This window comes from Mirounga angustirostris, unplaced genomic scaffold (genome assembly GCF_029215605.1).
Source record: "Mirounga angustirostris isolate CCGP_5_RB_7025 unplaced genomic scaffold, mMirAng1.0.hap1 SCAF_13, whole genome shotgun sequence".
NCBI classification, from domain to species: Eukaryota; Metazoa; Chordata; class Mammalia; order Carnivora; family Phocidae; genus Mirounga; species Mirounga angustirostris.
In genome coordinates, this window is record NW_026991721.1 from 101,656,107 (window position 1) to 101,672,156 (window position 16,050).

Genomic DNA, 16,050 nt, shown 5'->3' on the forward strand with positions numbered 1-16,050 from the left:
GTGGGCCAGAGAGCACGCAGCACTCCAGGCAGGGGAAGCCTGTTTTCCCTCAAGTTTAGGAAATTGGGGTTTTGTTTAATATGTCATACAGAGGTTTCGGGGCACCTGGGTGGCTCAGTCGTTAAGCGTCTGCCTTCGGCTCAGGTCATGATCCCAGGGTCCTGGAATTGAGCCCAGCATTGGGCTCCCTGCTCCGCGGGAAGCCTGCTTCTCCCTCTCCCACTCCCCCTACTTGTGTTCCCTCTCTCGCTGTGTCTCTCTCTATCAAATAAATAAATAAAATCTTAAAAAAAATATGTCATACAGAGGTTTCTGATGGTTGGTTAGATGCATAGGGACAGAAGTGCAACTGGGGAAGTATCACTGGAAATTCAGGGCATTATCCAGTGAGGATGGGGGATGTTCTTATAGTCAGGGTCCCTCTGACCATAATACCTGGGGCATTCTCTAGCATTCTCTCTTTTGAAACTTAGAGTTTTATTTATATATATATATTTATTTATATATTTTGAAACTTAGAGTTTTATTTATATATATATATTTATTTATATATATATATATATATAAATGGTTGCCAAGAAGATGGGGACATATTTTGGTTTTCTTTTTTTTTTTTTTCCTTTTTTTCTCCATCAACCCCTACCCAGAATCCCCTAGTGACCAATCAGAAGGACTTGGGATTATCCCGATTTATTGATCCAGAAAATGTTTAATGTTTGCTCTCTGCAAGCTACACGGCTAGGTGTAGGGGGTGAGGAATGGTGAGCAGTTGGTGAGAACAGAGATGAATGAGATAGCTCTGTTGTTCAGGAGTTTACAGATAAGATGTGTACCCAGATAACTAAAATACCTGGGGGAATTTGTTGAGTGCTGGAAAAAAGGCCCCGAGAGAATGCTTGACTTCAGTTAGGAAGGGATCAGGGAAGGCTTCCGAGAGCCAAGCCCTTGGAGGTCTGGAGGCCAGGGCGGGCAAGAGGTGAGCGGCTGCACAAGCCAAGGGATTCACGCTGGAAAGCATAAGGCACAGACTGGCAATGTGCACGGAGATAACATCGTGTCCCTGGGGACTGGCCAAAGCATACTGGGACCCATCCCTTTTTGTGCTAGAATTTGGCCTAAACAAATTGGAGCCCTCAGTCTAACCCACAAACGTATGCAGGGAGTCCGGGATCCTGAGTCAGCATCTGTGGAACTGCAGAACTGCCTGGAGGGCAGGGGGCCCAGAGACTTCTATGTCCCACCTGCTGACGGCTCTGTGGATGCCCTGGCATCCTCCTCCTTTGCCTTTCCCCCCAAGTAGCATCTGCAGCTGCTTCTAGGTCCTCAATAGCACAGTGAGCGTGGACATGTCCGAGGCTCTCTTCTAGGTGGGCATAAAATGCTGCCCACTGGGGTCGGGGGTGATAGTCATCAGTTCCCTCCCCCTGAGAGGCTATGGACCTGGTGGGGGTCCTGCAGGTCTGAGCTGAGCCTGAGGGTAGAGTGAGCTATGCCCTGGGCTCATGGTATAAGATGTGTTGCCAATGGAGATCGCCTAAGAACATGATCAAGGCTGAAAAGAAAACCCAGGAAGGCTGGGTGGCCAAGCCATCAATCGAAAACCTGGACAGCATGGTAGAAGCAGGTAAGAGACCACAGGATGAAAACTGGGATGCCCAGCCTACCTTTCTGCATTGCTGAGTGGTGGTAGGGATGCTAGGCATGGCTGCAGGCGCACGCCATCGGCGCTCTAACCTCATCGTGGGCAACGAGGACCCTCGGCCCCTTGCCAGCCTCTATGTGGTATTTCCAAAGAGAACAGCCCCAGTCCTTGGTCGAGCACAGCTCCTGGGGTCTGATGGGGGCATGGAGATAGGGGAATGAGAAATATTAGCTTTGCAAACAAAGATACCCATTCCTTTCCAGCACCCTCCACTCTAGTCCCCATCAGAGGACCTGCTCCCAAGAGACCTCTCAGGGGCAGTAAGAAGCTGAGGGTCACTGGGCCCTCCTGCTGAGGGGAGCTCTGAGCTCCGGAGGGTGAGAGTTACCGTCTATCGTCCACAAAGTACAGTCCTTTCCTTTTGCCGGAAGTTTCTGTGAGCAAGGGGTCCCTGGGTTCTGAGGGGGTGTAAAGGATGGGAGAATCCCTCTACCTCCCCCCCTCAAAAAAGGAACCCAAACTCAAACCAAATTGCTCTTTGGAACTATGTGTCCTTTGCCCAATCAGAGGAGCAGATGTTTCTGTGAGGGTGGGGGAGATATTGGGGGGCTCTTGTCAGGAGCCAGGCAGGAAGCCTCCAGTCAGGCCCCAGATGATGGGGGAGTTGAAAGGAATTTTGTAAAGATATTGTCTGGACTTGGGTTGGATAAAAGACAGTGGCAGATGGGGCTGTTCACCTGCCGGGCTTTTGTTCTGCTCTGCTGTGACTGTTCTCCACACACAGTCCATGGGGTGGGGTGACGGTGGGGGGGCACGCTGTCTGCCATCTGCAGGAGGAATACAACAAACACCCACATGCCAGCCAACGGAAACCCTCAGCAAAACAAACAGCACGAAGAGGGCGCCAGCCTGGAGTGTGGTGGGGCGGGCGGGCGAGGTGAGAGGGCACCTGCCAGGGGTGGGGTGGCCCCGGGGACTCTGCCGCGCTCTGTGCCCTGGGCCGGCTGCCTGGCAGTGCAGGGCTCAGGCAGCCAGGTGACAGCCTCTCTGTCATTCAGCGGCCAGGTTCGAAGAGCCAGGGGTTGCAAAGCCGGGGGTTAGATACAACCCATTCTACAGATCATCAGTATCCACGGTTCTGCCCTGGGGTTTGCAGCAGGAGATGCCGCCTTAAGCAGCTTGGGTTCAGGGCCTGGCTTTGCCACTCTGCTGAACACTTCTGAGCCTCTTGCTTTCCTATCTGTAAAATGGAGCGATGATAATGCCTAACTTAGAAAGTTGTTTGGAGGATGGAAATAATATCTGTGAAAAGAAACTTTGCAAATGGCAGAATATTGCACGGATGCTGATTGTTATTAACAAGTTACTTGTGTGGCTGACCAACTGGATCAGAGGGGTTTGCTCCTGGCTTGGGACATGCAGAGCACATATACATCACGGGGGGAGACCTCCAGCCTGGGCAGGCGGCATCTGGGACGTCCCTCAGCTTACGGGGAAGAAGCCTGGACTTACACCTGGGTTCAGGGGCCTGGGCCAGTGAGGAAAGTGGGAACCAAGGTGGCATGAGGTGAGGGGTGGGGTGCAGAGTTAAATCTGATGGCTTGGTAACACCAAGTGTTGGGCTTTGGCCTTGGCAGGGGTTGAGACTGGATTATAGATCTTCCCCAACATCCTTGCTGTCCTGGGCATTGGTGTCCCTCCCCTTCCCCCGTATCCACGCCTGAGCACGGTGAGTGGCAGCTGGGGCCAGTGTCCACAAACCTGTTGGGACAGGGCAGGCAGCTTGTTTGCTCTTCCCAGGGCCAAGCCTGGTGGGCCGGACCCAGAAGTATTATGTTACTTAGTCAAAGAATTCCTTTCCTTGCCTGCCTCCATTATAAAGGGGAAATAAACCCTGAGCTGTCTGCCCTTGTGGCCCTAAGCCAGGTCCTCAAGTGTCATTTCTGGGGAGCTGCTCTCCCCAGGGCAGGGTGCAGCCTCCAGGGAAATATGAGCCCTTCTTACCCTTCCCACCCGGGGTGCTGGTGGTGGTGGTGGGCCTTCTCCACCACCCCCGAGGAGGTCCTGTGTTCTCCAACATGACTCTTGAATGTTTTTCTCATTCTAGGTCTGAGCTCTTGAGAGCAGAGTAGGGCTTGGAGCTTTTCTTGTCCCAGTGGAGGCCGGGGCTGGGTGGCTGGGTTTCTGGCCCAGCACTGGGTTGGTGCTGGTGTTGGTGCTGGAACGTTCTAGCAACGAGAACAACCAAAGAGGTCTTTTGCTATCGCCTGTGGCCGGGTGCCCTCGTCTGTGCTGTGAGAACCTGAGATGGGTTTTGGAAACTCCAAGGCTTGTGCTGCTATACTTCAGAGTTCTGGTCAGAACCAGGCAGGCCTGGAGGAACCTGCACCAGACTTTCTGAATTGCATCTCACTGGAGAGTCCCAGGACCAGGTGAGGTCTGAACTTTAGAGATCCGCTGGGTGAGGTCCTCTTATTCTGCCCCAAGGTTGGAATGCCTGATGGAATGCTTTCCAGGGAATTCTCTGGAATAGTGTGATGTGCATTTTAGGACCATGTTATATCTGTGTCCCATTGCCAACAATAAATGTTGGTTGATGAATGAAGTCGAGGCATCCTCTCCTTCTTGTCTCCCCTCCTGGGCAGAGTCTTCCTGGCTTGGCCCAGATGTGATGACAAGGGCTTCTAGAACTACTTCTTGGAGAGACAGTTACCTTGCTTGAGAAGCAGGGGCAATCAGATTCCATTTCTGAAGATTATGAAAGTTTAAATTTCTAAATAGCGTGAAGCAGTATATCATTAAATTTGGCTAAGATATCTCCCTGCTTGCAAACATGTTCACATCTCTTCTACCTAGTGGAACAAAACTGTATTTGACTTGCTAGTTTCTCTCCTGTCTGTTATTTTCTTTGCATCTTAAGTATTGGATTGCAGTGTGGATTGCCATGTGTTTGCTTAGCTTCCATAGACCAGCTATGAGTGATCCTGACAGAGGAGCCATGATCTACATTCTTTCATGTCCCCCCACAAGGAAATGTCTTACTCAAGCATTCTCCAAGACTGCCAGCACCTGGGGAGCCGGGATTTACCTGGGTGTTCACTGCCCTCCCTCTTCCTGCAGGAATAGTGCTTGGCACCAGTAATACTCAACGAATATTTGTTGAATGAATAAAACATCAGAGGAATGAATAGTAGGTGCTCATAAGTGCTCAATCATTTGGTCTGAGCCACTTTGTCTTGCTGCATCCCTCTGACTGATTCGGTGTTACATTTTCCTTCTTACCTCTCTGACAGGGTCTCCTTGAATCTAGCTCTGTGTTCCTTTTTGCTCAGTTCTCTGGCTTCTGCTCTGATCCCTCTATGTGTCCTCCACTGGGAATCCCAGCCACTCTTTGTGCTGATGGCTATGAAGTATGTGTCCTCAGCTCTAAACTTTGCTAAGGTTTGCTCTTCCGTCTCCAGCTGACTGTGGGCTAATGAATGGAATCATGGAGTATTAGTGTTAGAAGGAAACTTGGCAGTCACCTGACCTAACCTTGGCACTCACCCTCACCTAACTCCCCATGATTCTTCTCTACTCCTGTCAAGAGGCAGCCCGTTTCATTGTTGGCCAGCCCTGGCGGCTGTCCTTCATCCCACTTCTTTCCCTTCATCTGTCATCTGGTCTAAATTGTTAGCTTCTGGATAGCAGGGGCCATATCGTATGCAAATCAATTAACATTTGTTTATAAATCGTGTATATTTGATAATATGAAAAGTTTGAATATGTAACTTAGGTGAGAGGTGCTCTTTCCTAAATAGGTTTTGGGGGTTCTCCCCTCCCCTCTGGTTTTGGAATCAGAAAGCCGTGGGTTCAGATTCCAACTCTATCATTTAACATCTGTGAACCTTTAGGAAAGTTATTTCTCGGAGTCTTGATTCCCTCCTCTATAAAGCAGTGATAGTAGCAGTCCCGACCTTGTAGGCTCAGTACGTGGACTCATGAGATACTGTAAATTCAGTGCTTAGTGCCGGGACTGACATGCATCAAGGGCTCTAAAAATGGGAGTTTTTGTTATTATGAGCAGGCTGACGTTAATACTGAACTTGGGGCTCCATGCCAGCCACTAAGCAATATGTATGCAATTCTTGCCCCGTACTTCTCCATCCCCAGCTCCACCTCTGAAGACTATACTGAAACTGTAGTCCTTTGTTCCCTGTGTGAAGGTACAAGGATCAGTTCTCCCTTCAGATAAGTCCATTGATTTCTGCTTCTGGATATGGAACGATTTCATGGCTGACATAGACGCTGTGGGAGCCCAGAGGAGAAGGAAGCTGGTCTGTAGGTGGGAGGCACTGGGCTGAGCTCCTTCTACTTCATGGTGCCCGCCCTCAGAGCTCTGGTGGGAAGGAAAGGCCAGTCTGTGTGCAATAAGTAGGAAACAATATCTGCTTCATAGGATGAAGGGCTACATCATGAGGGGGCAGACTCAGCTGAGAGGTCCATTAATAAATATGGCGGTTAAGAGATTGGGTTCTGGGGGGCGCCTGGGTGGCTCAGTTGGTTAAGCGTCTGCCTTCGGCTCAGGTCATGATCCCAGGGTCCTGGGATCGAGCCCTGCATCGGGCTTCCTGCTCCGCGGGAAGCCTGCTTCTCCCTCTCCCACTCCCCCTACCTGTGTTCCCTCTCTCGCTGTGTCTCTCTCTGTCAAATAAATAAATAAAATCTTAAAAAAAAAAAAAAAGAGATTGGGTTCTGGAATCACAAAGACCAGGACTCTAATCTCGGTTCTGTGGGACCTGGAGTGAGTTACTTGACCTCTCTGGACCTCCTCCTCGTCTGGGTTTTCTGGGGAGGACTGAATGAGGGCGTGCACTGACCAGGGTTCAGCACCACACAGCACAGCTCCCTCAGTGGGACTATTGTTACTATGTATTCTGCATTTGGGAGAAAAGAGCACACTTACGCTCAGAAGGGGTGAGATTTAGACAATTAGGGCGAGGGGAGAGTGCTCTGTAGACGGAAAACAAACAACAACAACACACAGTGATAAACAACACGTAACAAAAACTCACAAAACAACAATGGCCCAGAGCCAGGAAAGACTCATGTTTAAGGATGGGGGGATGTCCTTCGAGACTGGAACAGAGAGTAATCGGGGAAGATCTGAGACAGTAAGTGGAACCAGCTGAAGGACACTTGAAGTTGGACAGTCGCTTGTTTGCATCCTCCGTTGTGCCTCTCACGGCACTTGGTTCAGCAAATGCTTATCGTTTGCTACTGAAATCCTTGGTCTAAGCAGGTGGGCTTGTCTCTCACAGTAGACGCACTTTGTCGGCTTACTGCCTTCTGGAGTGCTTCCATTAAATTTCCTGGTTCAGGGCGCCTGGGTGGCTCAGCTGGTTAAGCGACTGCCTTCGGCTCAGGTCATGATCCTGGAGTCCCGGGATCGAGTCCCGCATCGGGCTCCCTGCTCGGCAGGGAGTCTGCTTCTCCCTCTGCCCTCTTCCCTCTCATGCTCTCTCTCATTCTCTCTCTCGCAAATAAATAAAAAATCTTAAAAAAAAAATTTCCTGGTTCAAAGCCCCATAAATGTCCCTTTTTCCTAATATCTTCACATTCGGTCAGTAAATTCAGGGGAACCTTATCTGTACTATTTATCATCGAAAAGCTATGAAGTATCTTTCTTCTCAGGCTTTATCTTCCAGACAGAGGTGTCTGCCTCATTTTGGAGTCAGAGAGCTGGACTCCACCAGTTACTGCCTGACCTGGAGCAAGTTACTCAGTCTCCGTGCTCTACTTCCTCACGTATAAACTTTCAGGAATCTGCCTGTTAGCAACCAGTATGTCTCTCGGTACCTGCTCGGCAGGGCTGGCTGGGCTGTGGGCACGTCTCCCCCCGATGGAGGGCAGCTACCTCAAAAGTCCGCTCTTGTGAGTAATGGCTGAAAGGGTATGGAGTTTCTTTCTGGGTGATAAAAATGTTCTGGATTAAATGGGGTGATGACTGCACAACTTTGTGAACATACTGGAAGTCATGTAATGGTACACTCTAACGTGGTTAAAATGGTGGATTTTATGTTATGTGACTTGTACCTCAATACAAAGAAGTGGGTTGCCGTGAATATGGGATGAATATGTGATGGGAAAAGTTGAGAACAGTGCTTGGGACATAGTGAGTGGTCTGATGCAGTGACTCTAATTTTGCTTAGTGATGCAGTGGTCTGTCACTGGACCTCCTCTTCCTTAGTCCCTTGCACTGTCCTCCTGGTTATTAGAGCCTGGCTGCCCCAGAGCTGCTTCTGTCTCTCAGGCTGGTGTCTCTCATATTGGCTCCTTGGGGAGCAGAGGGAATGTCTGCACTCTCCCTTCTCCCGGATCTCTCCAGACAGCTGATGGCTGGGGGCTAGGTGTAGCTGCATGGGCCAGAGTAGCCAGATGACTGAGGGGAGTCAAAAGAAAAGCTATAATGTTAGATTTTGTGTTCAAGGGCTCTGGGCCCTTGAATTTAATTTTGCCTGACTATCCTCCCCAGGCCCCCCCTCTTGTCTGCTGCTCTCCCCCGTGTGGTGACTGTGGAGCCCAAGCGTGTGGTCCCCAGCTCCTTCTCCTTTGATTGGAGGTTCTGGAAAGTTCTGTAGATCAGCGGAGGCTGAGGAGGTTCACAGGACAGGCCTGCAAAGAAAAGCAGCAGGAAGCACATGGTAGGGTTTGAAGAAATCCTGAGGGCTGGTTTGGGGGAGAGATCTCTTTTTAGAATATACTCATAGGTGATGATGCAGGGATACTGGAGAAAGGTGGGGAGGTGTCCTTCACCTCCTTCCTCTTCCGTCTGCGTAATAGTCCTCGCCGGATGGCTGAGCCTGGAACACCAGTGTTTCCATTGTAAACAGTGTCATTCATCCAAACCCAGGGTTTTCAGAACAGCCTAACCAGGATCTCTTCTCTTCTGATATCCCTGTCGTGGGGCCACTCATCCTGTGAGACCCCTCTCCCCACGGCATCATCTGCACATGGGGCTGCCTGCCAGGGACCTGTCACAGAGCAGGAGGGGAGCATGCGGTGGACATGGGCTGCCTCCCTGCAGAGCTTGTGTGTCCTCAGCCTAATGCTGGGGGTGGGGGACACCAAAAGCACGTGCCTTGTGATGTGACACCTCTGTCACTGTCGCCAGTTTCCACTGAGCTGACTCGGGGAGGCTCAGGAAAGCGGGCTCAGCTGCCTGCTCTCAGGGCTCACATGTCTGATCCCATCCTCATGGGGTAGTCATAGCTTCTGGGTGGCATTGGTTTTGGGGTCCCCGAGCTGCCAGGGTCTCCCTCTGAGGGCTCCCCTCAGACACGGTTACCAAACATGTTTTTCATCTTTATTAATCTGCTTCTCTTCTCACGTTTCTCAGGGCACAGCTGCATTTCTTATCTGATGGGCTGGCTGCCAGCCCCATGGAACCTGACAGTTATAAAGGGTGGATTATCTGCAAAAGAATATTTATTAGGAAAAAAAATCCTTTTTATTCTTCTGTCCTTTTCGTGGAATTAGCCATATATTGCCTGGGTGAGATAAGAGCAGCCCTTTGTGAGCCAGGAGCAGAGGTTGGGCACCTGGGGTATTGGCAACACCAAGGTGAGTGGTGATGATCCTCCTTGCCCGCCGTGGACCATCTTTCTATCTCAGCCTCTCTTGGAGGATCCTGCTCAATTTCACGGCTCAGAGAGGTCTATGATGTGGCTGGCTTTCTCCAGAAAGCGGATCATCTTTTTGTGCATGGATCTCACTTTTCTTCTAAACTCCAGGGCTAGAGATGAGTAGAGGACTGACCATTTGGTAATTTTCTTTTTCAATTTTGTAGCTCCATTTGGCTGGGGTTTGTTTAATGGCATTACGAGAGAATAGAGATGTTCCAATGGAAAAATGGAAGCAGCGGTGACTTTCCTTAGGCCTTGATGGAGAAACTCTGCCACTGAGGGAATTCTAGGTTTCCAAGGAAATCAACTCCTTTGCAGGAAATGGATTTTCATTCTGCTTTTGAGACTTTGGTGGCAGGATTGCAAATTGAAGATGTTTGCCTTTGGCTGCTGCAAGCCCAAGAAATGTCCTGATTGTGCCAATCGGAGTCCTTGTGAGGTCCCAGGGGACATGCTCTGTTAGGGCACATGCATTCTGAGTAAACTCTGAGAGGATGTCAACTTTCCCACCCCCACCTGGGAGCTGCTGGGCCAGACCTGCCTGGGTCTGCCTGCATCTGATGTAGTGTGAAACAGGGGAGGTAGGTAAGAAGCCCTGGGTGCTGGACAACAGGGTGACTTCTGATCTGGTCCTTCTGATGCCAGTAGTGGTCCTCATCTGGAATTTGGGCCAGCCTGGGCTCCTGGGGTCATGGGAAAACCAGTGAATCAGGATCTCTAGACCAGGAGCTGGGGTCTCTGAGCATGGAGGAGAATCCCTGTCAGAAGAGAAACGACGATAAAGTATTAGGGCCCACAAGGGACACTGAAGATGGAGACTTCACCCATCACCACTAGAATTCAAATCTCCTTTGATATCACCACCACATATGTCACACATATTTCTAGTATATTCTCTATTGTGTGGTCTCCTGGAGGAGAGAAAGTGTTTTTCCAAAGAGCTTTGGTGACCTCGAGGGAGAAGAGGAGGTGCTAAGATCTTGAGGAGACATGACTGCTTGTGAGCCAGCCCTACCCCCTTCTTTTTTTACTATTTTTCATTTACCTGTCCTTCCCATTGGTCCTTCCCTTCATGGTTTCTTGGCTACTCTCATCTCTTTTTGCTTCGAACACCCCTTGCCTCATTGGTGGGCAGAACGTAGGACATAACTCACATCCACTCATCATTTCTTTCCCATCCCAACATTCTCTTGTTGACTCCCTGGTTTTGGATGATGGCACCACCATTCTCTACATCACCCGGGCTGTGCAGCCCGGGTGAGCTTGGTGCTTTTCCTGCCCCACCTTCTGTATCCAGTCAGTTCCCAAACTGAGTACGGTCTACCTGGGTAGTATCTCTTCCACTCATGCCTTTATTCTCCTTCCTACCTGTTGCCCTGGTGTTGATCATCATATCTTATCTAGGCTGGACTTTCAATTTTTTCCTCTTTCTTCTTAAATTTGCTTTATACTCTGGGGCTAGATTCATCTTTCAAAAGCCTCTGATCATAAACTTGTGGTGTTACAAACTGTCACTAACTCCCTAGTGCCCACCTGAAAATCTTCAAACTGTTTAGAAGGGCAACACTGGGGGTTATCTAGTCTCCTTTGCGGCCTTATCCTTGGAGGGACTGTAAGCTGTTAGGTCAGAGGCCTTGTGTGCTTTGTCTACTGGTGTATCCCTGTGCTCTGCACAGAGCCTCCAGATAGCACATAGGTCCTGGCCTGCAGCAAGACCTCAGCAGTGCTTGTAAACTTCTTCCCTGCACACAAATGCTGCTGCTTACCAGGAATCCTTAGTGCTTCCAAGAATACCCTTCATTTTCCCTACCTTCATCATTACACATATGCTCCCTAGAATGAATGCCGTACAATCTCTGTTTGTTCTACTCCTACCCACTTTCCAAAGCCCAGTCCAAATCTTACCTCCTTCACGAAGCCCTCTATGATTCCCCAGAGAGACACGACCAACCCCTCTCTGAAATGCCATGGTGGTTCTTAATCTCCCGGGGCATGTGGCATAGTTTGCCTTTATTTGAGGGCTTATGTCTTTCTTTCTTTTTTTTTTTTTTTTAAATTTTATTTATTTATTTGAGAGAGAGAATGAGACACAGAGAGAGAGCACGAGATGGGGGAGGGTCAGAGGGAGAAGCAGGCTCCCCACCGAGCAGGGAGCCTGATGTAGGACTCGATCCCGGGACTCCAGGATCATGACCTGAACCGAAGGCAGTCGCTTAACCAACTGAGCCACCCAGGCGCCCGAGGACTTATGTCTTTCTTGAGCTACTTGAGGACAAGGATCTTTTTTATTCGTCTTCTCAAGTACCTAATACAGTGTCTTCCTCTGGATATACTAAGTAAAATGTATTGAATTAACACAAGAATACGTATATCTTATCTGCAAGCCTGTTTGATTAGTAACCACACAGTCTTACAGCTTTAATGATGATGAATGACTTTGAGGCCAGTTAGCATTCATTTATGCTACCACCGCTGGGGATTGATTAACTCGAATAAAGGTGAACAAATTAGCATTTGTTGTTTTACAGCAAAAATTACATCAAGGTGAATCCCATGCCAAGTTGTGAGGCACTGGGTTCCAGAAACTGGGGCTGTGGATGGGCGATGCTCTGAAGTTGCACCCATGAGGACCTCCAGTATTCCCTCAGTTGGCTGCGCTCCTGGATCCTTTCAAAGATGCACTTCCTAGTGGCAGTCAGGCAGCAAATGCCCATCAAGTCCGTGAGCCTGTGCTCATTCCCTCCACCTGCTTTGCTTCTCCAGTAAGCCTTTGTCTCACTAGCGTTGGTGGTTCTAGGTTGTGAAGATCTGGGGAGGGTCACTCTGGTGAATTCAGTGTCCGGGGAGGGAGAGGAGCCCCTGCCTCAGAGGCTTGCTGGGTCCCAGTTTCCCTCCTCCTTAGGGTTCCCAGCTCACAGCCCCTCAGGAAAGTGACATCATAGGGGAGGAGCTGAGCTTTTATCCTGGTGCGTCACCTCAACTCTCCACGCCTCCAACTCTCCTGTCCAGGTGGCATCTGCTTTATGCGGAGGGGGTTGCAGAGGCATTGTGGAGGATTAAATGACATGAGTGTCCAGGTACTCTGAGAACCAAGTGTGTTATACTCACTCATTTCATGGGCATCGACAGTCCCTTAGAAGCGGTAGGCTTGGGTGGCAGTCAGTGTGGGCATTTAATGGAGTCACCTGGCACACATAACTCTTTGAGGTTGGCGCAGTTGAGGACCCTGGAACACATCCCATCGGTCTGGACCTGTGCTGGGTTAAGGGCCTGTCCTGGGTGTCATTTCAAGTTCTGCTTGAAGTTCTGTGTTGTCTGCGGAGCCTGGGAAGTGATACAAAGGGCTCTGCTTCTGCAGATCTACCAGATAAAGCTGCCATAATTTGGGAGTGGTGGATTGAGGGGGAGCTGGAAGATATTCCTGGAACCTAATTTCACAAAATGGTGACTGGGGGAGAGACATCCCACGAGCCTTCCTGGGCCGGTCCCCATGGTGAGCTGTCCATAGGGGGAGCTCTGTCACTGTGGTGCTTTCTCCTGCTGCAACTGGGGGGAGGAGGGTCTGTCTAGGGGTCCGAGGAGGGGCTTGGGGAGTGGCCATGTGTACTGCTCTTCTGTAGACATGTGCTGAAGAGTAACTAGGTCAAGAACTGTGGGCTGCAAGAGCCCCAGCTGGGAAAGAAGTGGAGATCTGCTGTGTCTAGTGCCCAGGGGTTGGAAGGGTGCTTTGGGTTAAACACACAAAGAAAATGCACAAACATCCCAATTAGAGTGTCCTAGTTAGTGAGGAAGAGATGGAGGGGTGGAGCTTCACTAAGACTGGGGCTGCCACACATCTGCCTGCTAGAGGTGCCCTCGCTCCCTCGGGCAGGGCTGCCTGTCGGACAGGCTGCAGGGGGCCTGACACAGTGTCTTGAGTTCCTGAGTGTGCGCCCTGTGTGGGTGCCTGTGTCTGTGCTTCCTGAGCAGCCCTCGCAGAGCTCCCGGGGCCTGGCCCTGGCCGCTCTGCTGCACCCAAAGGCAGGAAGGTTCTTTTTTTTTTTTAAGATTTTATTTATTTATTTGAGAGAGAGAGAATGAGAGACAGAGAGCACGAGAGGGAAGAGGGTCAGAGGGAGAAGCAGACGCCCCGCTGAGCAGGGAGCCGGACGTGGGACTCGATCCCGGGACTCCAGGATCATGACCTGGGCTGAAGGCAGTCGCTTAACCGACTGAGCCACCCAGGCGCCCCGGCAGGAAGGTTCTAAATGAGAATGTTTCCAAGTGGCAACAAGCCCTTGACTCAGGTTGGCTGTCTCCCTGTGCACCCAGCCACCAGCCCCCAGCCTCAGACTAGGAAGAGGTGAAGATAAGATAAGGTAGACATCCTTCCTTCCAGTGCCCGCCCCCCCGCAGTGGCCATGAGCATTTAGGGGGACAGATGCGTGTGTGCACATGTGTGCCTAGGACGGGCGAAGTGGTGGGGGTGGGCAGTGTGGACGTCCAGCTCCTGCAGAAGGTCTGAAGCTCAGATGGGACTTACCTTTTCCCTCTTGCAGGATGCCACAGCCATTTCTCCATCTCTGTTCCACACTAGATGAAGTCCTGGGAAGCCCGAGGGTGGGATGGTAGGTCTGTCATCAGTCCTGCATGTGTGTGAGATGAGACTGTGTGGTGTGAATCCAGGCTTTGGAGCAGGAGGGGGCCTGGGCGGTGTCAGGGGCTGCCCTTGGGAACCATTTCTCACAGGCAAATGGGGAGGAAGCCCAGCAAGAGTGAGGCAGTGTGGACTCGTCCAGAACTGCTCTACCCTTACTGGTGACTTTTGAGACAGTCTTTGAGCCTTGGACATTAAAATCGAGATTGAGATTGGGGTGCCAGGGATGATAGTGGGCTCAGAGGTGGGAGAGGGATTTGCTGGACTTTTTTCTGAAGGTCTCTGGGCTTGGAAGTATCTTCCCTGTATCCCTCCTCCATGGGGTCAGAGACAAGACTAGCTTGGGACAGTTTAGGGGGAATCCTACCAGATGGAGGGATTAGAGATTCCCTTTGGGTGAGTGGACAAGGGGCCATGTTTGTGATGAAATTTACAGTGAACCACTGAGTTTCAGAGATGGAAAGAGACTGACCCCCAGCAGCTTCTGCGCTCTGTAAGTCCTGTGAGCTTGGCCTCAGTGGTACCATAAAAGAAAGTGGCCGTGACCTGCCACACCTCCCCACCTTTTGCAAGCCTCAGTGTGTAGCTCCGCTGCAGAAGTCAGCCTCACTTTCTCTTTCCTGCAAGCCGAGTGGTCTGGAGCCATTTAATGTATGGCCCATGTGGGAGCCCACAGGGACGTCTTGCCCTTCTGCACATGCAAATGCAAACCTAAACTTTATCTTTGCAGATCAGTTGGCTAGCTCTACTCACTAAAAGCAGAGTAACCTCTTGAATTGTCCAGATTAGAGTTTTCGGATTGTGAGGGACCCAACACACTTTCAAGTCATTAGATGAGAGAGGAGGCCTAAAGTGCTCTTTCCAACCTCAAGGCCTTTACATATGGTACTCTTTTTTATTTTCTTGGCATATTCTCCCCTACCCATATCCCATCCTTTTATCTAGGCAATTCCCATGCACTCTTCAAAGCCCAGCTGAGGTGTCACTTCTAAGGAAGCCTTCCCAGACTGCCCAGCCTGGGTTCTGGCATCATCCTCAAAGCTCTTGGTGGCATTTGCTACAATTATAAATACTTTGAATTGTGTGACTGATTGTTTTCTTTTCCCTCTTGTAGAATGTAAGCTTCACGAGGCTAGTGCCTGAGAGTTTGTTTACCACCCACCACAGTGGCTGGCAGAAGTTGGATACTCAACAAAGAAGAGCTGAATGACTGAATAAATGGGGTCACAGTTCGCCAGTGGAATCTCTCCCACCTCCTGGCAGACAGACTCCTATCTCAGATTGTGTGGATGCTGTTTTCTGTTCTTATCTATTGAAGGGGAGAACCGAAGGTGGGTTAAGTACTTCTACCTGCAGCTCCTGTGAGCTTTGAGGCTTAGTTCTTATGAGATGATCTCTAGTCACATCCCCTCTTGTTTTATCTCCCCCAAAGTCTCTGCTAAGTTAGGGTCCACTCCCTACCATGCTCACTGCCTTCTTTCTCCCCATTCTTAGCTTCTGCGTGAAAAATGTGGCTTTCTCCAGGTGAACCCCAGAATGCTACGTGGCCCTGGGAAGGTTGTTGGCTGTTATCTCCTGATACAGCTCCAGAGCTAGAGCTTCTTAGCTTGGTCTACCCTGCCCTTGATGCAATTTCAGGATGAGATGGAGGAGCATGTTGTCTGGACCAGTCGATGGTTTTGGAAGACGTTTTAATACCTACTGAAGAAGTCCACATCTGGTTTTTGCAAGTCCTCTAGAACTTTGTACCTTGAGACCTGGCTCAGGGGTGGCTGGGAAGCCTGCCTGTAGACTTCCCTTCCTCCAGAGGACTGACTTTGGCTTACAGGCTGAGCTCTGAGAACCTCGAGGCCACGCTTGCTGTGTGTAGTGGGCATGCTCCAGCTCCAGTCCCGCCCTCACCCGCCTGTGCTGAATCAGCAACCCCCATCCCCCAACCCCGGTATCTTGGCATTGTGCAGCCCAGCTAAGCCAAATCTGGTTACAATGAGTCCATTCACCTGAAAGCTCTCATCCCGTACTCCTTTCCAATGTGATGTTTAGCCAACTGACACCCAACAGTAAAGAACATCCCTGGGAACTGAGGCTGCTGAGGACTTAGGATCTGG

General features: G+C 50.3%; 1 protein-coding gene across 1 annotated transcript in view; it reads left to right on the plus strand.

Annotated features, from left to right (window-relative positions):
* Nucleotides 1–1,542: 1,542 nt before the first annotated feature.
* The window catches only part of POU2AF1 (POU class 2 homeobox associating factor 1), a 67,252-nt gene continuing 52,744 nt past the window's right edge, over nucleotides 1,543–16,050 (plus strand). The window contains exon 1 of the mRNA XM_064575871.1: nucleotides 1,543–1,624. Within this exon, the coding sequence (XP_064431941.1) occupies nucleotides 1,543–1,624 (82 nt within the window). The remainder of the gene's footprint in view (nucleotides 1,625–16,050) is intronic.